This window comes from Barbus barbus (genome assembly GCF_936440315.1).
Source record: "Barbus barbus genome assembly, chromosome: 19".
Taxonomy (NCBI): Eukaryota; Metazoa; Chordata; class Actinopteri; order Cypriniformes; family Cyprinidae; genus Barbus; species Barbus barbus.
This window is the reverse complement of record NC_136747.1, coordinates 11,324,632-11,345,491: the sequence shown is the minus strand read 5'-3', so window position 1 is coordinate 11,345,491 and position 20,860 is coordinate 11,324,632. Positions and strand designations below refer to the sequence as shown.

General features: G+C 37.5%; 3 protein-coding genes across 3 annotated transcripts; all 3 read left to right on the top strand.

Annotated features, from left to right (window-relative positions):
• Window positions 1-900: 900 nt before the first annotated feature.
• On the top strand, window positions 901-4,895 carry LOC306885046 (zinc finger and BTB domain-containing protein 8B-like). The gene is made up of 4 exons (XM_079441359.1): window positions 901-1,031; window positions 1,886-2,931; window positions 3,340-3,497; window positions 4,227-4,895. Exons 2-4 carry the CDS (start codon window positions 1,914-1,916, stop codon window positions 4,530-4,532), a joined length of 1,482 nt encoding a protein of 493 aa, XP_079297485.1. The 5' UTR covers window positions 901-1,031; window positions 1,886-1,913; the 3' UTR covers window positions 4,533-4,895.
• Window positions 4,896-7,002: 2,107 nt separating this feature from the next.
• Window positions 7,003-12,419, top strand: LOC306884880 (tissue alpha-L-fucosidase-like). Its single transcript, XM_079441111.1, has 8 exons — window positions 7,003-7,491; window positions 7,567-7,701; window positions 8,156-8,293; window positions 9,577-9,682; window positions 9,772-9,972; window positions 10,134-10,324; window positions 10,783-10,882; window positions 10,968-12,419. Exons 1-8 carry the CDS (start codon window positions 7,139-7,141, stop codon window positions 11,097-11,099), a joined length of 1,356 nt encoding a protein of 451 aa, XP_079297237.1. The 5' UTR covers window positions 7,003-7,138; the 3' UTR covers window positions 11,100-12,419.
• On the top strand, window positions 12,408-19,824 carry LOC306884881 (GMP reductase 1). The gene is made up of 10 exons (XM_079441112.1): window positions 12,408-13,064; window positions 15,588-15,707; window positions 15,950-16,033; window positions 16,632-16,805; window positions 16,912-16,993; window positions 17,118-17,224; window positions 18,262-18,304; window positions 18,430-18,589; window positions 18,709-19,018; window positions 19,107-19,824. Exons 1-9 carry the CDS (start codon window positions 12,978-12,980, stop codon window positions 18,887-18,889), a joined length of 1,038 nt encoding a protein of 345 aa, XP_079297238.1. The 5' UTR covers window positions 12,408-12,977; the 3' UTR covers window positions 18,890-19,018; window positions 19,107-19,824.
• Window positions 19,825-20,860: the final 1,036 nt, after the last annotated feature.

The following is a 20,860-nucleotide window of genomic DNA, read 5'->3' as shown; positions in this document are numbered from 1 at the left end:
TTTAAATCAACATTTCAAACCAAAAAAAAAAAAAACGTATCCTTTACAAAAAGCTGTCTTTGAAAATGTCTAAATATATATCCAAACCCACAACTTAATAAAAATAAGTATTTATGTCTAAACACAATTAGAGAATGTATAGGCCTTTTATAAAGAGCTATGATGGGCTTAACCAATACAAAAGAAAAAATATTATTAAATAAAAATGTTACATTGATTTTACTGGGGGGGGAAGAGTTACATTTTAGGTTTTTGACCATGAAGATCACAAGTGTGACTGGAGCACCAGAGGGCTAAAAAAGTAATTTGATTACTGTACTCTAAAAAGTATTGCATTAATTATTACTAATAACTTTCTAAATCCCACCTATAGCCTACTTTCTCTCTCTCTCTCTCTCTCTCTCTCTCTCTCTCTCTCTCTCTCTCTCACACACACACACACACACGCATGAACAGGCACTGAATAGCTGAGGCAGGGTGTAGATGATTACTGAACACTTTTAATCATCAACTATGGTCTTGGGACAAAACTTCCACCTCAGTGAATTACTCATGAGAGAAAACACAGCCATTAACCAAACAATTTAATAGGCCTCCTTTAAAAAACTGTCATTTGTAACCGTATTCATATCTAGTTTCATTTTTATTTTATTTAATATTATATTGCTTTAATGAAGTTATTCGAGACAAAAGTTTTTAAAACTATAGCCAGCATGGGGGGTCCCTAACCCTAACACAGGACCATGGGGACATAGGACTGCAAACTGCTTATCCCTTGTCTCTTTTGCTTTGGATTTTGGGCAATATGGTGCTTCGACGAGCACATTGTGGGCATTGTGAGTATAAACCAGTGAACGAATGGCTGACATCCGACGTTGTACACTATATAGGGGGTAGGGAGCGATTTCCAATAACACTTCGCCCGCTGCTATGGAAGCGACAGGAAGTACAACGTAGAAATCTGGAAGCAGTGAATCAGGGAGACATTTTTAAAAGACCACCATGAGGAACAACCAAACAGACACCTAAACGTAAGTATAAACGAACGGGTTCATAGCATCAGAGGGTAATAGTAATTGTGTTAAAGCCGTTCCGAGCTGTTTTGAGTGCGCTGGATTTGATACGATGGAGTGGGCTTTTTTCGTATTGCTGGCAGCTGTTTCTTATAATTCGCTCATCTCTAAAATTCATTGATGTTGGGAAACAGAACGATTGTCAAAATCATATTTCTGTTGTTCCTAAATTATAACCGATATGTAGCGCGAGTTCATTTGGTTCAGATACTTTTGATACTGTCAGTGATATATCCTCTAACTTCGTCTATATAAAGTAAATTACACTTTAAATGTTTGTATAATGTATTTTGCATTAATTAACAGTATGGCATTGTTATGATAGTATCTTAATGTGGTCAGACATCTGAAATGGAAACTGGAAATGTTCTAATTCAGTGGACTTATCAATATCTATTAATTAAAAATGAGAGAATATGAGTTGCATTTAGGTTTGTGTGCATAATGCAGTTTTTAAATTGTTGTGAGTTCCATATATAATTGTTTTTGGTTTAAAAAGAGATGATGTTTTAGGCTCAAAGCACAGATTACATGCTTTCTGTGAATGTACCTATTACAAATGTAATTGTTTAGTTATTATTTTCTCATATCGTAGTGTGCTTTCAACCAACTGGTATAGTCATATAGTGTGACAAAATGGGTACATTTCCAGGGACAGGACTGCTAAAACCAGAACCGGCCCTGGAAAACGGGGCCCCTGTTTTATCTATTTGTGATGAAGGTTATAGCAGTTTGACAGTATGTAATTATTTCATAGAATAGGCCTATCTTTCTCATGGACATTGATTTATATGTTCACCTTCTTCCTCCAGAGAAACACATGGCTCTAATACAGTGAATATGGAGGTTCCTTCCTACCTGTCCCGGCTCTTGTCCGAGCTGAACGAACAGCGTAAGAGGGACTTCTTCTGTGACTGCAGCATCATAGTAGAGGGACGTGTTTTTAAAGCACATCGTAATATTCTGTTCGCCAGCAGTGGTTATTTCCGGGCACTGCTGGTGCATTACTTGCAGGACAGTGGTCAGAGACACAGCACAGCCTCCCTGGACATCGTCACAGCTGAGGCCTTCTCCTTCATCATAGACTTTCTGTATTCGGGTCGCCTGGACCTGCGCAGCGACAATGTCATTGAAATAATGTCAGCTGCGAGCTACCTGCAGATGACCGACGTGGTGAACTTTTGCAAGGGCTACATCAAGTCATCCCTGGAGATCTGTAACAGGGAGAGGGAGAGACACAAGGATTTCAATGATAGTGAAAACCCAGTTTCAGCCACTAGTGCTCCTGTGGCGTCCACTTCTGATGCCGACCAAAGGACCTGTCAGGTCACCGAGGCCCTCAGCCCTGATGATGCCCCAACAGCTGCTGTCTGCATGCCAGCGGCCACCAGTAGTAAAGACTCCGAAGGGGAAAACTCCCAAGGAGCTTTTCCCAACCATCCTCCCATGAGTGCTCCACTGAAGATCAGTCCAGGCCCAGATTTAGTCAACTCATCCACCCCAGGATTGCTTCTAGGTTTGGTGAATCCCAAAATAGAGTATGACCCTGATGAGGAGGGCGAATCTTCACGGGAATCCAAAGACACGACTCTTTATCAAGGCCCAAATCAGGACGAGGAGAGAACTGTTAACACTAGTCCAGCTCCAAGCACTGAGCATTCGTCCGTATCATTTGCTAACTGCCCAATGAAGCAGTTTCCAGATGTGCTGTTCAGAGCAGGGATGAACCCTAACCGTGAAGAACATTTTTCCCAGAGTTTGGGGTACGTCGGTGGATTCGGCCGTAGCGATGATGTGCTTGGTCCTGCGGGACCCTGTGGGATGGAGATTCAAAATGACTGGTATGGGGATGATCCAGGTGAGAGATGCTGAGTAAAATTGTTGTAGTAAAACAATTGCTGTGTCTTAAATTGCGTGCTGTAACTTGCTACAAGACTGTTTAAATAAAATGTTTGATATAGTATGAATGATGTACCACATCCAACATGTTTTCACTCTCATCTGACCACTGGTGTCAGTTGCGTCATTTCACTGCCATTCTCAAATCTTCCTGTGGCCTCATGGGATAGTAAAATGTTAAGCAGATGCTACTTCAGATGGGATTCTAAAATGTGTAAGTCATCCGGGGACTTTTTGCTTACTGTTTTATGAATATCTTGCATTCAGACTACTTGGCTCATATGCTGTTTTTCTCCTACTATATAGTATGGAATTCGTATGCAGGGAATCATTTTTGAATTGTGTTGTAATATGTGTGTTTATATAGGGAGGCTGCACAAATGTCCCTTCTGTCCGTACACGGCCAAACAGAAGGGTATATTGAAGAGGCACATCCGCTGCCACACAGGAGAAAGGCCGTATCCTTGTGAGGTCTGCGGCAAACGTTTCACAAGACAAGAACATCTTCGCACTCATGCAATTTCTGTAAGTCTTTATAAGACTTGGGAAATATCTGAATGTGTAGCTGTAGAGCAGCAAAGGGTCAATTGTTTGCTTGTGAGGTTAATGTTTAACTGCATTGAAAGTATTGTTTTTGTTCTACAGACAAGAACATGAACAAGTGTCAGTGTTAAATATACACAGTAATACTGTTGCTGTATACTTAACTGTGGTTAATTAATCCCAGAGAAAGGCATGTTTTATGCAAACACTATAATTCCATAGTATTGAATCTCTCAGAAATAGTCATGCCTTTGATATTAATTCAAATTATTCTGGTCAAGGATTAATAAAAAATAACATTAATCAAAGAATCCTTTGTTTTGATAATATAATATTTAAATGTATATATGTCTCTGTATAGTGGAATTTAATCAAAGTTGAATAAGTAACAAATTTCAAACAAGCTATGACATTTTCCTCATGAAAGTAACTGTATTAATGCATTTGTTTTTGGAATGCATTAATACAAATGCACTACCTTTTAAAAACTTGTGTTTTAAAAACATGAGATGGATGTGATTTTAAATATTTAAATCTCCATATTATTGTTTAGTCTATACATTTAATTTCTACTAATTGTCAAGTATTTGTCAATGTCAAATTGCTTTATTTTTCCATTCCATTTTGTCTTTGAGAAGAGAATTAAAAATATTTCCTTTTAGAGATATAAAAAATGTTAAGTGAAACTTCATGTATATTTTTGTTTTGAAGGTCCATCGCTCCACATGGCCCATTGTATGCAAAGGCTGTCGTCGAGTTTTCTCAGGAATTGTGTCCCAGGGAATGAAGCGATTTGGACTTTGTGATGGCTGCACCTTTGTTACTACAACCAATGAGGATCCCTCCTCCATGAACCTCAGCATCCAGTCTGAATCTATGGAGAGAGGCACTAGAGACTCTGACTGGCCCGTGTTTATGGTGGAAGGGGATGAAGCGGAGGCGAGCGCTAGTACTGCTGGACAGGATGATAAGCAGAATGTTGCAAAGCAACTTTCAGAGAATGCCACTCTATTGTAGATTAATTTCCACAGTTGCACTTGGTTCCTTACCAAATGAATAACAAAAAAGGAGTATGTAAGAGACTAAAGGAGGGTGTGTTCAACATTATACCGGTAACAAACCAGTTTAGTCACTTTTTCTTCATATTTGTGGGTTAGAAAAGATGGTTAATTATTTGGTGCAATTAAAAGATTAATTTGTATTGGAAACACTACACAGCTGGCAAACATTGTTTGAGTTTAGTACAAATCTGCACTGGCTAATTATGGATTATGAACATATTTTGCTGTATGACAATGAGGCCACAACCGATTTTAATGTGTTGTCAATAAATATTTTTATGCTTTAAAGTGAACTGCCTTAAATACTTTCAGGAACCATTTCAGTGGTCTTGTCAATTGATTTGTTTGATTATAATTGTTATGAGTATCTTGTTTCAGAAGAAAAAATATTTTGTCATCAAGAACGTAAAAGACATGTTATTGGCCATTTAGGGTATTCAACTTAATTTTTTATTTTTTTTTAATTGTTATTGTTGTTATTGTTTTTTGGAAGGCTGATAGGTAACCGAAATACAACATTACCATAATTATACAGGGTTACAGATTTTTACAGGCACATTTTGACCTTGTAATAAAATACAATGCAAGACAGAACTCAAAATAGTTTTCTATTCATTTTGAGACCTTACAGTTTAATTATTGTTTAGCCTATACGTTATTTTATTTTTTTATTTATTTGCTAGGCTTATTCAAGACGAAGTTAGACTGCTTTATTTTTTCAATTTAATTTTGTCTTTGAGAAGATCATTAAAATATTTTCTTTTAAGATACCAAATTTTTTTTAAAAATAAGTTCAGCTTCATTTTATTAAATGACATTTCTCCTGTTTACAAAAGGATGAGAACTGAAACCCTTTGACCAGCGTTCCATTCCTGAGCAAATGACTCTAATGAGCCGGTTATTTTTAATGAATCAAAACAAGATACCGAGGAGTTCTGTTCAAGGCATTGTTTTAATAAACACCTGGGGTGTATTCCAGAAAGAAGGTTATGTGACATACCTGGGTATGTTTGAGGATAAGCGAGTGGGTAACCTCAGCTATATATAATGTAAATACATACATGCAATATATATGTATATATATAGTTGTATGATATGTTAAAGTGCTAACATAAGTAATAAATAATGTAATATTCTAATATAGTTATATTTATTTTATTGGCATATATAACAGTTATCTGTATACATTATAAACACTATTATGACAAGGTAATGTTTAATTTATATTATATCTGATATGACTTAATATATAATGATCATCAAACAAACAATATAATTCATATTCTCAAGGATCACAGATTAAACGGAAAAAAAGATAAATGATTGCAGAACCATCATTTAGGACTTGTGTCCATGCAATATTTCCCATAGTAAAAAAAAACAATTAAGTTATGACATTTGTCTTTTTTTTATTGCAGAATAACAACACTTGCATGAACATTTACAGTGTACTCACTATTACAATATTAACAGCAACTGAAATAAATAAAATATATTATCCAGGGAATAAACCGAAATAAGTGAAAAGATTTAAAGTAGGCTATATTTTGTGTGGAGACGTAAACGTTATCATACAAATCTGAACGCAAATCTATAACATTGCTGCAGGTTAGCCTCCAACCATCTAAAGCAAAGATGTAGAATAACGTTCGTAAAAGAACCCGACTGTAAGTAGGCCCTACATTAACATTATTAGTCTTAACTCTTAGCGTACGTCTTTAAATTTCAGGTTGTTCCCGCATTTTCCCGAGAAGTCTCCGGTGTAAAGGTATAACGGAATACGGATCCACTGCTTTGCGGAAAAGCGGAAGTTAGCTGACGTCACTGTGAAAAGGGCCTGTTGTGATCAATCATGCAAGTGAGTCAGATATCGCTGTTTCTTTGTCTGCTATCATGGGCATCATCTCTCGGGACTCGATATACTAATATGCTAAAGATGGATTATGATATATTTTTTAAATTCATTTTTAAGTTATCTGCCTTAAACACGTTTAAGGGACCAATTTAGTGGTCTCGTTCCATTTGCTTGATTAAATAAGTGTTATGAAGACTGTTGCAGAAGAGTAATGTTATGAAACATCATGAAACTAAACACTGATTTTTAGGTTACAAAAGTTTAGCTTACCACATCCTGTAAGGAGTGAAATAATGCAGTATATGACTATATTTAGAACTTTTGCAACGAACCAAAAGTCATATTGCCTTTTTTAAATTTCATTTTCTCTTTTAGAAAAGCCAATTAATTTTTTTATTTTTTTTTTTAAAGTTGAAGTAAGCAAAACGGTAATTTCCCCGTTTACAAAAGAAAACATTTAAAGAGGCAGTGAACAATGCGAACGAGAACCGAAACCTTGCAAATGTTGAATTGATTGGGTTCTACATCCCTTGTGACAAGTTGTTTTGCAGGTAAATCATGTGCTGTAGTCACATGTTGGATGGCGTATGATAAACCAGGAAATACAATGCTGTCGGCAGAAATCTCGCTTTAGTAATTAAGTCAGAGCATACTAACATTTCGCGCTTTGCAGTCACTTCTACTGATAAGTTCACTTGTGATCAATCATGCAAGTGACTCGGAGTCAGATATCGCTGTTTCTTTGTCTGCTATCATGCGCATCATCTCTCGGGACTCGATATACGCCCGACTGGTCCAGTTTGGACTCCAGACCTATTCCTGAATGGTACGACGAGGTGAAGTTTGGGATCTTCGTGCATTGGGGGGTGTTTTCAGTGCCTGCGTTCGGCAGCGAGTGGTTCTGGTGGTACTGGAAGGGAGACCATAACCCCAGTTATATCCAGTTCATGACCAAAAACTACCCTCCTGGATTCAGCTACACAGACTTCGCACCTAATTTCCACGCGCAGTTTTTTGATCCTGACGAGTGGGCTGATATCTTTGAAGCTTCAGGAGCAAAGTACGTAGATATGGGTTGCGGTGATGGTTCTTGAGTTCTATATATTTATGCTTTTGCTTGTTATTCTCCATTCAGATATGTGGTCCTCACAAACAAACACCATGAGGGGTTCACAAACTGGGGGTCCCCGTACTCCTGGAATTGGAATTCTGTTGACAATGGACCTCACAGGGATCTGGTTGCAGATTTGGGCGCTGCGATAAGAAAGAGGTATTAGACACGTTTACTAAACAGGGCAAATTAGCGTGAGAGCGCAAACAAGCAGAGCCAATGATAGCCTGACATCTGGGTCTACTAAAAACAACAGTAAGCTTTTGGCGTTAAATAATGGCACAAATAACTGCCGCAAAAAAAGTAAATCAGCCTGCATGATATATTTAAAAACTCCCATAAATTTTGCCTCTGAAAGGAATACTACAAATGCGAGGTCAGCTGCAAAAATAACTCGCTAATGTCAGTAAATCCTTGCGCTAAATCTGACACCTTGTGCTAGACTGGTTCTAAAAGCTACATTGATGTATTAGTGAGGTTTTGAGTATGTTTTTTTTCTTCTTGAATTGTAAATATGTTCAGTGAACTGTATCATTCTTTGACAATAACAGTGGAAATGTTTAATATCTTTATAGTATCTGTAGTTTTAACTTTTTGTAACTTTTTGTATTAGGTCTCTGCATTATGGACTCTACAACTCGCTGTATGAATGGTTCAATCCCATCTACCTGAGCGACAAGCAGTCTGGTTTCAAGACCCAGAATTATGTTGAAAAAAAAGCCATGCCAGAGCTCTACGAACTGGTCAACAGGTAAATTTGCCTCAGTCATGTGATGATAAAGGCTGGAGTACGAAGAGCAATTGTTTATGACATAAGTCTGACTTATTGTATTTATCTGTGCAAAGATCAACCTTTACAGTCTACATATATAGAACTCAGTGAGTTTCAGTTGAAAATTTTATTTCAACTGAACTAAAAATGATAAAAGGTGTTCCACAGGGTTCTATTTTAGCACCCGTTTTATTTTCTATTTATATTAATGACATTGGTCGTGGGATAGCCTCAGCTAGACTTCATTTATATGCTGATGACACAATTATTTACACAGTAGCTCATTCGGTGAATCAAGCCACGAATCCTTTCAGTTATTGCAACTGTCATTGTCCAACTTAAAACTGGTTTTAAACTCAAATAAAACAAAATATATGCTTTTCACTCGTTGCCGCACTGAAATAGATCATCCTATTTTAACTTTACAAGGAGAATCTATTGAAAGAGTAAATTGTTACAAATACCTGGGTATATGGTTGGATGACAAACTGGGGTTATTATGTACATATTGAAAACTTTTAAAAAAGCTTAAACTTAAATTGAGTGTTCTTTTTCGCTTAAAGAAATGTTTTCCTTTGGAAGCAAGGAAAATAATTATACAGTTGTTTCCTCTCAGTGTTAGATTATGGTGATGCGATTTATATGCATGCAGGTTTATCTTCACTTAAAAAGTTGGACTATGTATACCATGCTGCTTTACATTTTGTGACGAGTGCTTCCTCACGCACTCATGGATGGTCCTCTTTGTTTCAAAGAAGGAAAGTGCATATGCTTTTGTTTATCGCTAAGGCATTGTTAGGTAAATTACCAATGTATATCTGCAGTCTTTTATCATTTTACACTTGTAATTACAGCACAATTGTAATTACTATACTTCTGCTAAACTTCTTTTAAATGTTCCAAGAGTATATTCAGAGCTCGGCAAAACTGCCTTCTCTTTTTCTGCTCTTTCGTTTTGGAACAAGTGGCAGAGGGTTATTATGCTCGAAACACTCCCCTCTTTAAATGTTTTAAAAAACCTTTTATGGTCTACTCTAAAGGAAACATGTACTTGCTATGAGTAAATTCCATAGGGCAAAATATTTGTTTGTTTTATGTTTGTAATTTTTATTGTGAAACTTTTTGTGCTGCCATTTTGGCCAGGACTCCCTGGAAGAAGAGATTTTGCATCTCAATGGGACTATCCTGATAAAATATAGGATAAAAAAAAAAAATATATATATATAGTGTGATATTAACTGGTGATGTTTTTGATGATTCAGGTACAAGCCGGACTTGATTTGGTCAGATGGGGACTGGGAAGCACCTGACACTTATTGGAACTCTACAGGATTCCTAGCCTGGCTCTACAACGACAGTCCGGTCAAAGTGAGATCATGCATCATGTTGTTCTGATTTTAAAACTGTCTCAAATTGTAATTCAGCTCATAATGCCTTGATTATTTCACTCTTTATAGGATGTTGTGGTGACCAATGACAGATGGGGGGCGGGCTGTTACTGTAAACATGGAGGTTATTACAACTGTGCTGACAAGTTCACTCCTGGAGAACTGCCCAATCACAAGTGGGAGAAATGCCAGTCAGTGGACACAATATCATGGGGGTATCGCCGAAATATGAAGCTAAGTGAACTGATGGATCTACCATCCATTATAAAGGTGTGATGTGTTGCTAATAGACCAAAGTTCTTGCCTTAGAGTAGATTATATTTCTAGATTCTTGTGTTGTAAATAATGTATTACATAAGCATAAAACATGGACAGAAAAGCTTATGCAAGTTCAAATGGTGTCTAATGATTGTCATATATTGTGACCACAGGACATGGTCTACGTCGTGGCATTAGGGGGTAATTACCTGTTAAATGTGGGGCCCACATCAGACGGCTTGATTGCACCTGTCTTTGAGGAACGTCTCAGAGGAATTGGAGCCTGGCTGAAGGTCAATGGTGAAGCCATCTATGCAACTAAGCCTTGGAGAGTTCAGGCTGAGAATGCTACAGTTCCTGTCTGGTGTGTTGATGTTTTTTAAACTTCCTCTTATCTGTCTGTGCCTTGCAGTTCCTTTTGAAAACCTTTCAGAAAATCCAGTTGTGGTCGCAGTGAAAAAGTGTCACCTAGAGACCATGTGAGAAAATTATAGTTGAGGATTCATGAGCCGCTGCTTAAAATAAAGACTTTAAGGCCAAGCGTAAGAGCCCATTCACTGTACTGGCCTTTCAAAAACTCTTAAGACTTCTGGGTACAGTTTTACCCTGAAATTGTGACATGTTTATATGATCATTTGATTATCATATATAATGAGTCATATATCTGGATCTGTCGAGCCTGGTTTCTTGTGAGCTAGTTTTGCTTCGTTCTCTGCTTGTTTCTGCAGTCTTAGTTTATTTCTAGTTAGCATGTTGTGTAGATATATTAAAGCTGTAAATGCCTAATTAATTTTAGTGTTTTGAATTTTCCTTCAATTCCAGGTATACGTCAAAAAGCAGCACTGTGTACGCAATCTTGACCTCCAACCCCATGCAGAACTCCTTTAAGCTTTTAACACCTAAAACCTCCTACAACACAGTGGTAAATATTTCAATTCATCATTATTTAGAAATAAAATTTTATTTTTTGGTAAGATATCAATGAAATATGTTGCATCTCTGTTCAGGTGACTTTGCTGGGGAACCCTGAGCCTCTGAAATGGGCTCCTCTGCAGACAGCAGGACTGATTGTTCTGCTGCCTGATCTGCCTTTCACACCCGCTGATGCCTGGACCCTCAAGCTAGATGAGGTGGCCTAAAGCCTTTAAAACCATTTTGTAGTTTTTAATGAGATTCTCAGGTATGTGATTTCCCCCCGTATTTTCCTACTTAAAAATTATGACACATTTGAATGGCCTTAAATGAAGTTCCAAACATAGGTTCGGGAGGAGCCTAATCTTTCAGTTCTGTCAATCATTGCTGCAAGCGTAAATAAGCAGCAGTCGCTGCTCCGTCTCAGCGACAATACTTCCGGCATCCCTCCGCCTCCCCTTCTTCTCCTCCATTTCTTTTCTTTCTCTGTTCTTCTCTTCCTCCACAGCATAAATCCATAGAGGGGGGTTCTTACTCGGAGCTCGAGCCGTGCCTCAGGTTCGAGCCTCCCTTGAGTACAACAAGACAAGTTTGTTGACCATTATCTAACAGGAGCGAATGGGCAGGCTCACTGGTGAAACAATTACTAAATAAACTGTGAAATGCTTTTTCAAATGCATTCATACATCTGTATGCATGAATTACTCCCAACCTAGTAGTTGTGTGTGGAAAGCCCTTAGCATCTCAGTCAAGCACCAAATGAGAATAAAAATTGGCAATGGTGAGTATATGAAACAATATTACTCGCCAGTTGGTGTGATTTATCAAACCTCAAAGTCTTTGATTTAATTATACATACTCTGATGCACTGAATTGGTGTTAGAGTGAATTGGCTCATTTTACAGTAAACTCCATGTCTGTGCATTTGAAAACACTAAACTTAACAACCATCTTCCCAAATTTAAGGAGAACTGATATCAAAACATATATATTATGTATATATTATATTACATAATATGTATATATTATGATATCAAGACATATATATTATCATTGCAATTTTAATGTTCTGTAAAAATGTTTTTATTATTAAATACTCAGGTTTTTAAATTTTGTAGTTCAATGTTATTGCAATAGTAATATATTTCTACATTTTCCTTGGTTGTTGTCCTTCGATGATCACATGCCTGAATGTTGTAATGCGCTTGTTTTGTATACATTCTTTATTGTATAGAATTGAATTGCTCAATAAAAATGACCAACTGAATGGCACATCAGAAGCAAATGTCAGTTTCAGATTTTTAATTTGGGGCTTTTCATTACTTCATTTCGAGCATTGCATGTTTGATACCTTGGAGCAATAAATTGAAGTGTAATTTCAATGTAAAGTTTGTCTTAAGCAAACTTATAAGATTTATATTATATTATACAAATTGCAAAAATGTAGTCAATATATAATTTTTCATATAGTATATTTATGTATTCATTATTAATATATATTTTTTAAAAGTTTACAGGGTTATTGTAAGCCATATGCACATATACAGTAGGGCTATTTGGGTTTGTATAATGATTGCTGCTGTGTCCCCTGTGGATTATAGCAGCAATCATTATACTTTTTCAAACCCATGATTTCTGTGTTAAACAACATTAAAAAGGGAAGGGTAAGTAAGACACAGTTCTTGTCCCTCCCTCTCATTTCCCATGAGATCACTCATTGATTCAGAGGAGCAATACCCCAGCTGGACAGCAGGAGCTCTATGCACATACTGCGGTGCTGAGCTGAGCTGCAGTCACTGCGCTTGTGTGTGTGTGTTTATACGTGTCAGACAGCCACACAGGAAACACTCTTATCACTGCTATTGCTGCTGCTGCCACTCCAGACTGAATGCAAGCGGAGGGGGGAGTAGAGAGAGGAGTGAGAGGGAAGGAGAGAGCGTACAGGCCTTGCCAAATAAAGCCATGGGGGCCTGGGCAGTGACGGCCCTTTCTACACTATAAATACACTGTTCTTCTGCCGGTTCGGGTTTGGTGCCTGGAGCTCAGGACCAGCGACTGCACCAGCCCGGCTCAGGAGATTCTCATCCGCTTTCAGGCTCATCACTATGCCCCGGGTGGATGCTGACCTCAAACTGGACTTCAAAGATGTCCTTTTCAGACCAAAGAGGAGCAGTCTGAAGAGCAGGTCTGAGGTAAGAACATCTTTCATGCCTCTCTGTGTTAAAATAAATCTGTGCCACTGCCCTTGTCTTGTTATACCTGAATAATTCACTTAAAATGAGTACCAAGGGAGCTCTGTGTGTGTGTGGCAAACAATGAAAGTGAAAATCAGGGTGACCTTGATGAAGTCTGTCTGACAGAGCTGGATTTATGGGGCCAGTGTTTAAGCTTCAACCAGTGATGGTTTATCAAGCTTGATCAACAGATGCCAGAATGTGTTGGCTTCTCTTTGTTTTCTGGTGTTGATGTGTTTTGAAACAAGCCCAGCGGTTTTTAGGGTCGACTGACCAGGCTAAGGAAAAGCAACCTGAGAGCTTGTGCTTTGAAAACATGTTTAAAAATAGGCCTGACGCGTGCCTACTTGTCAATAGAAGCAGATTCCACTGTGGTGTTGCTCTTGGTCACACTTGGCCCACCCACAACTCATAATGGGACCAAAACACATTTACATGATCGTCTGTATATATGGAATGTCCTCTTCCGGAAATCTGGCTGATAAACACCTTTGCCTCCTTGTGACAAGGTTTGTATGTCTGTAATTATTGTATTATTCACTTAGATATCTTTTTCCGGTTAAGTTTCCAGTCTTATAGCCGAATCCATCTATATTCTGTTTATATTTGCCTATTGGTTTCTACTGATGAATTCAGAAGTGGTTTCCGCTGCATTTTCACTGCAGGATGACGTAAAGTGCCGGTCAGATCTGCTGCGGCTGGCTAATCTGATGGCTGTCACTATAATGGCTGTGATCATATACAGGCTCACTGGAATAGAACAGCAGCTGAGGGCCTCTTTACTGTATAACCTGCAGTAATCAATCACTGACCTAGCCTCAAACACAAGTAATAAGCAAGAGGATCCAAATTTTATGACTGCAATATCTGTAATATGTCTCTTCAAATAGGAAAACAGTTAATTTGTTCCCTGCGGCACACAACAGCAGTAAAATAGCAGTATTTTAGGTTATTCATAGGGCAGTGTTGTGTGACTGATGTGACTGCAGCAGTTACTGGAACTGGAAATGACTGAGAACTGATTCGGAGAACCTGAGAGCGTCTGTACATATCAGGTTGCAACAGTTTTTTTTTTTCTCAGACGAACCTATAAATGATTCAGCACAAATTCACTTAAGCCCATCACAATGTCTCAGCTGTGGATGATGATATTAATCAGAATTTGGCCATATTCTGATTACATATACAGTACATTATATCTACGCTAGCATGTTTTTTAAATAAATCTCTAATGCTCACCAAGGCTGCATTTATTTAGTAAAAAATAAATAAAAACTTTCTAATTTAGTAAAAACTGTAATATTGTGAAATGTTATTATAATTTAAAATATATTTGAAAACATGTCATTTATTCTTGTGATGACAAACCTGAATTTTCAGCAGCCGTTACTCTAGTCCTCCATTTTTTGTTAATGTTGAAAACAGTGATACATTTTTTTTTAAATGATGCTTTTATGAATAGAAAGCTGAAATGAACAGCATTTATTAGAAACAGACTTCTTTTGTAACATTATAACTCAATCTAATATCCTGGCTGAATAAAAATATTAATTGCATTCACTTAAAATAAGTAGGTAAGTAAATAAATGTTACTGATCCAAAACTTTACAAAAGTTATTGGCATGACCAGATTAAGTCAGTACTCCACTTTAATGAAACAGCTGGAATATTCCTTTTTTAATCTGAATTTTGAGTCTTATAAACACTTTATTCAGAATATCCACTGAACATTATAGGGGTCCTATTACTATTCCTATAGTAAGCACTGTTTCTAAACTCCCCCTCAAAGCCCTTGATTAAGCATCAGTTAAAGTTTTCCTCTGGGAACGTACACGTTACAATATTCCTAGTTTAAATAATTATACTCATTTTTTTCTCAGGCTTCTGCTTAACTTGAAAAAACCTTTTTGTTTTGTTTCTGTTATTTTTTCTTTTGTTTGGTGATGTTTGTATTACTTATTGTAGTGTAGTCCTTAAAGAAACATAGAAAAAAGCATGTTTTTGCTTCCACTCAAGAAGGTCTTTTTAGAGCATGGAATAATAAATGTATTTTGAGCTGAAACTTCACAGACACATTCTTGTAGTTATTCAAGCTTTTGGATGATTTTTGGATGATTCAGAAATTGTTTCTACAGCGTTAAATTAAAATTCCTCTACATATTGGTTGATATTGTTATATCAGTTGCTTAAACATAAAAATAATTGTTATTGGCTAGGAAAATTGCATTTAATATCTGCTAAACATGGAGAATGACTCCCGTTCAGTTGTTGCAGTGGACATGTGCTTAATGGGTCTAAATATGTTTGAATTTTAGTGGTAATATATTTGAGTGCAGTTTGGATGGGTTTCAGGGACAGGAACACAGGATGTTTGGGTTGATTATGAGCCTATCCATTAAAATGAGGCTTTTCAGACTGTCACATGTACTGTACTGTTGTATGTTTGGGAAGTAATTTCCTTCACATGTTTCGTTCTTGAAGGTTGACCTGCAGAGGACCTTCACATTCCGGAACTCAAAGCAGACGTACAATGGCATCCCGATCATCGCTGCTAACATGGACACCACTGGCACTTTTGAGATGGCACAGGTGCTCAGCAAGGTGAGTGCTTCTTTAAACAAAGCACAGTAACTGATGAAACGCAGCACCTGTATCTTTGCAATATAATCCAGGGAAAGTCTTGTTTTACTATGTTTTAACTCTGTGATTATCAAGATCTCACTGAAACATAATTAGCTGTGTCCTGTTTCCATGCACTGGGATCAAGAGACTCTTATATTTCTGTCTGTCTCAGTGCCAGACACTCGCTGTCCTCTCAGACGTCTCTCTGCTCTGTCTTTCAGCACACTCTCTTCACAGCCATCCAGAAACATTACTCCCTGGAGGAGTGGAAGACCTTTGCAGCCAGTCATCCAGAGTGCCTTGAGGTGAATGGGCAAAAATGGCTTTCTTGCCTTACTTAATCAAATGCTGTTTAATTAAGTGGTACAGTCCATCAAAAGATCACATAACAACTACATATTATAAACCACACAGAACTAGCTACTCTAGCAGCTGCCTAGCAATGCCATAGCAATCACATTAAAGAGAAAGTTCGCCCAAAAATGAAAATTCTGTCATTAATTACTCACCCTCATGTTGCTCCAAAACCGCAAGACCTTTGTTCATCTTAAGAACACAAATTAAGATATTTTTGATGAAATCCAAGAGCTTTGTGACCCTCCAGACAGCAACGCAACTGACACATTCAAGGCCCAGAAAGGTAGTAAGGACATTGTTAAAATAGTCCATGTGATATGTTCTCTTTCTGGACAGTCTGACGCTATTATCGAGAGTACCATGATTAACACACATTTAATACAATTACACCACTTGATATTCCCATTTAAAATGCCTTTTTTTTTATCAGAATAGAATGACGGTAAATTATGCAATGCAACTGGAGTAATATAAATCATACAAAAGCTTTTATAGACAGCTAATTTGAAACACTGAAGCCTAAAGTATCTTTCCTCTCATTCTCAGCATGTGGCGGCCAGCTCGGGCAGTGGAGCGGCGGATCTAGAGAAACTGTGCAGCATCCTGGAGGCCATTCCTCTCATCCAGTACATCTGCCTGGATGTGGCCAATGGCTACTCTGAACACTTTGTGGAGTTTGTAAAAAGAGTTCGGGAAAGGTTTCCAAAGCACACCATCATGGTGAGATTTTTGCCCAAATAAAACATAACAAATGCCTTATTGATATGAGAAAATATTTATTTTGTGTGACCTACAAATCCCATATAAGAGAATCTTGGTCATTTAGGCAGGAAATGTGGTGACAGGGGAGATGGTGGAGGAACTCATTCTGTCTGGAGCAGATATCATTAAAGTGGGCATTGGGCCAGGTATCAGATTAGATTTCCCTACACTGTCACACATATGCATTGAATACAATTGTCTTTTAAATTAAATTACATATTACTTAATCTGGAGCTTGTTTATGATGTTTGAAAACACTGTGATCTTCAGGTTCTGTGTGCACCACACGCATCAAGACCGGTGTGGGTTATCCTCAGCTGAGTGCTGTTATCGAGTGTGCTGACTCGGCCCATGGACTGAAAGGACACATCATCTCTGTGAGTCTCTTTTAAATGGCTCTCATTGTTAGCATGCTGTAATGCTGTGCTTAGACCAGGGCTAACTCGGTCCTGCAGACTTTAGCTCCAACTTGCCTCAACACACCTGCTGGGAAGTTTCTAGTATGCATAGTAAGAGCTTGATTAGCTGGTTCAGGTGTGTTTAATTGGGGTTGAGCTAAACTCTGCAGGACACCGGCCCTCCAGGACTGAGTTTGGGCACCCCTGGCTGACAGGTGGGAACCCACAAACCAATGGCATCACATTACCACAAGAGGGAAGCATCCTCAATTCAATTCCAGTGCTTCCCTTACTTTTCAGTTTTATGTGCCCCTTCAGAAAAACTTAACACCAAACCAGTTGATATTTTTTAGAATAGAGAGTTGCAGTGATGACGTATTTTTGTAGGCCAGCCTGGAGGTTCCCTCGACAAAAACCAAAAGGGTTTTTCCATTGGCTTTGGACTTTTTTGTGGAAAACAAGCTTTTAATGTCCCACACAACCTTTGTAGTCCCATTTAGCTACTTTTTAGCAACCAACACTTTCAAGAGAAGTAAAAGCTTTAAAAAAAAATAAAAAATAATCACAAGAGGGTTTTACTGATGTACCTTGTTTTCAATCATTTTACCAACAACTCATTTAAAAAAACAAAACAAAAAAACTTTGATTTTAGAACGATTGAACCAGAAGTGCTAAAATGCTGAGAGGTTTCTGGGTTTTGCCATACAAAAGTGTCATTCCTTATGTTATTTAAAAACAAAACACTCTTAAAGTAGTGTTTCTTTAATGACACACATGAGCTTGTTTGTCCGTTCTGGTAGCGATCTTGAAGAAACTTTCTGGAAAAAGTGCATTTATTTATAACTGAACCATTTTTTTTTAAATAAGTTTAATATATTTTTTTTTTAATCCAAAAGCAAATTACGTTGCATCCATACTCTACCAGCTGCGCTATAGGAGTGCTGTGCAACTGTGCTGCATTTTATGACTTTATATAGCTGTAAGTGTTTGTAGTAAAGATTTTTTTTTTCTTCTAGGACGGAGGCTGCGGTTGCCCTGGGGATGTTGCTAAAGCTTTTGGTGAAATCAGATATTAATAATGTTAATAATAGATATTATAATTAATATACTGTAAATCAGATAATATTGTTGTCCAACGAGGTATAAAGCATCATTGTATCTAATAATAATGAATGTTACATTAGGCGCTGGGGCAGATTTTGTCATGCTGGGAGGAATGTTAGCAGGGCACGATCAGAGTGCTGGTGAAATCATTGAAAAAGACGGCAAGAAGATCAAGCTGTTTTACGGGATGAGTTCAGACACTGCCATGAAGAAGTATGTCGGTGGGGTAGCAGAGTACAGGTGAGGATGTTTTCATACATTTATAGGGCATATTTATGGCTATTCATGTTTTTTTTACTAGACAATAACTGATATTGTAGTGCATCTTATGTACAGTACATCTTTTTATGTGATTTCAGGGCATCAGAGGGCAGGACGGTTCAGGTGCCCTACAAAGGTGACGTGGAAAACACCATCAGGGACATCTTGGGCGGCCTGCGGTCCACCTGCACATATGTAGGAGCTGCCAAACTCAAAGAACTGAGCCGTAGGACGACCTTCATCAGAGTCACACAGCAGTCGAGCCAAATGTTCACCTAGTCATGCACGCTAAAAACATGTACACTCACAAATACAGATTCACCAGTTAAGGAATAGTTGAACTAAAAATAATTCTGTGAATTTCGATGCACTGGCCCTTTAAATGGCAATCCAGAGATATATATATATATATATATATATATATATATATATATATATATATATATATATATATATATATATATATATATATATATATATATATATATATATATACAAAAAGGAAAGAGATGTTCATAAACATATTTCCCTCTGTCTTCCAGTTTTGTGTGCTCTTTAGATTCATGAATTTACAGTATCTGATTCATTATGTAACTCACTCAAAACGCTGTTACACTCATACAGACCGACCCATGGATACGGTTTCACTCAGGAACCTTGCTGTACACCAGTGCATTTCCTTGGAAAACCAATTATGTTCCAGCATGGCTCAGTTTTGTTCATTTCAAGTTCTCAAAAGTATGCAATGTGTCTGCATCTGTACGAGACAGAGGGTGAATAAGAAAACAGGACAATACTGGGGCAAATTTAGTCATTCTTTGTTACTATGCAACCCATTCTCTCCCTATAGTGTAACAATCAGCATGACTGTTTCAGAGTTTGAGAGAAAGAAATGCATGTTAGTGGAGAATTTACACACCAGCAGAGAAAAATCTCTGCCACATTAAGATCTAGTCCCTGCGTGCTGTAACTGAGTTGATTTGAGCAGCGAGTGGTGCATTGTGTACTGTTGTGAACTATTTCTGCTGGCCTGCTTCCTTTGTGATTTGTACAGAGGGTGTGGTGGGATGTCATATCAGACCATAGGAATGTGAAAACGGCTGCACCTCATTTCTTCAACATGCCTTGTGCAGTTTAGATGTGGTAGAAAATGTTATTAAATGTATTACGAATCAAACATTACATTAAGTAATAAACATCTGACTGAAAATGTGGTTGTTTTTTTGGCCTTAAAAAGCTTTATTTTTGTCAATTATGTAATCAAATATGTTATTTTGGAATAATGACTGACTATATGTAATTCTATTATTATGCTATGAAAAGAACAGCCCATTAAAACATACAAAACAACCAGCCTATACACTAAAGTAACAGAAATACCGAAGTACTCTCGAAGTAATTTTTTACTACAATTGATAACTGAAAAGCAAGATGGCGCCAATTGAGTTTGTATGAAACGAGAGAGAAAGAATGGCCTTGGTTCCCGAAGTTTAATTTTTCACATAAGGATATTTTTAAAAAGTCTTTGTTAGAGTTATAGAACATGAACCAAACCAACCAGCTACAAGGTCAAATACAAGATTACAAACTTTAGCAAAATAGCAAAAAAAAAAAAGTACTTGAAAATAAAATAAAAAGGCAAAGGTACAAGACTGGGAACAGTTTTAATGAGGAGGATGAACTGCAATCCCATAAAGCACTGCGAATGCAATCAAAAGAAAAACAATCGAGAAATATAAAACTATTGATTTAGTCTCGCGTAGCCAGACCTTCAGACTGACGGCTAAAGTCACAGTTGTAAACACGACGGGTTTCTTCTTTTGTGAGGGGGTTTGGAGGCACAGCCTCTTTGTTTCATGTCTCCCAGAAATCCTGTATAATCTAACCAATCCAATGACGACTTCGAAACTCCTGAAGTGTTTCCACTTTTGTGTGCCATATGCATCAGACATTCAACCAATGGTCCATGGGCGTGACGTCTGAGGCTGAGACAACTATTGATTTAAAAATGTTGATACAGAAATAATGTTTCTTGTAAAATATGCATTACGCATTTGAGAGCATAGGAAGACTGATTTGCATTGCTTCATGGGAGTGGGCTGGGACTTGGTGGTGATTTCTCTCGAGAATCATGGATTTTCCGCTGTTGAATGTAATTTAAAAAAAACTATAGATTAATGACCTCGTAGCTCACAGTAGTTCTGTCTTTAATGGTTTATAAATTGTTAAAAATGAATGGGATTTATTCTC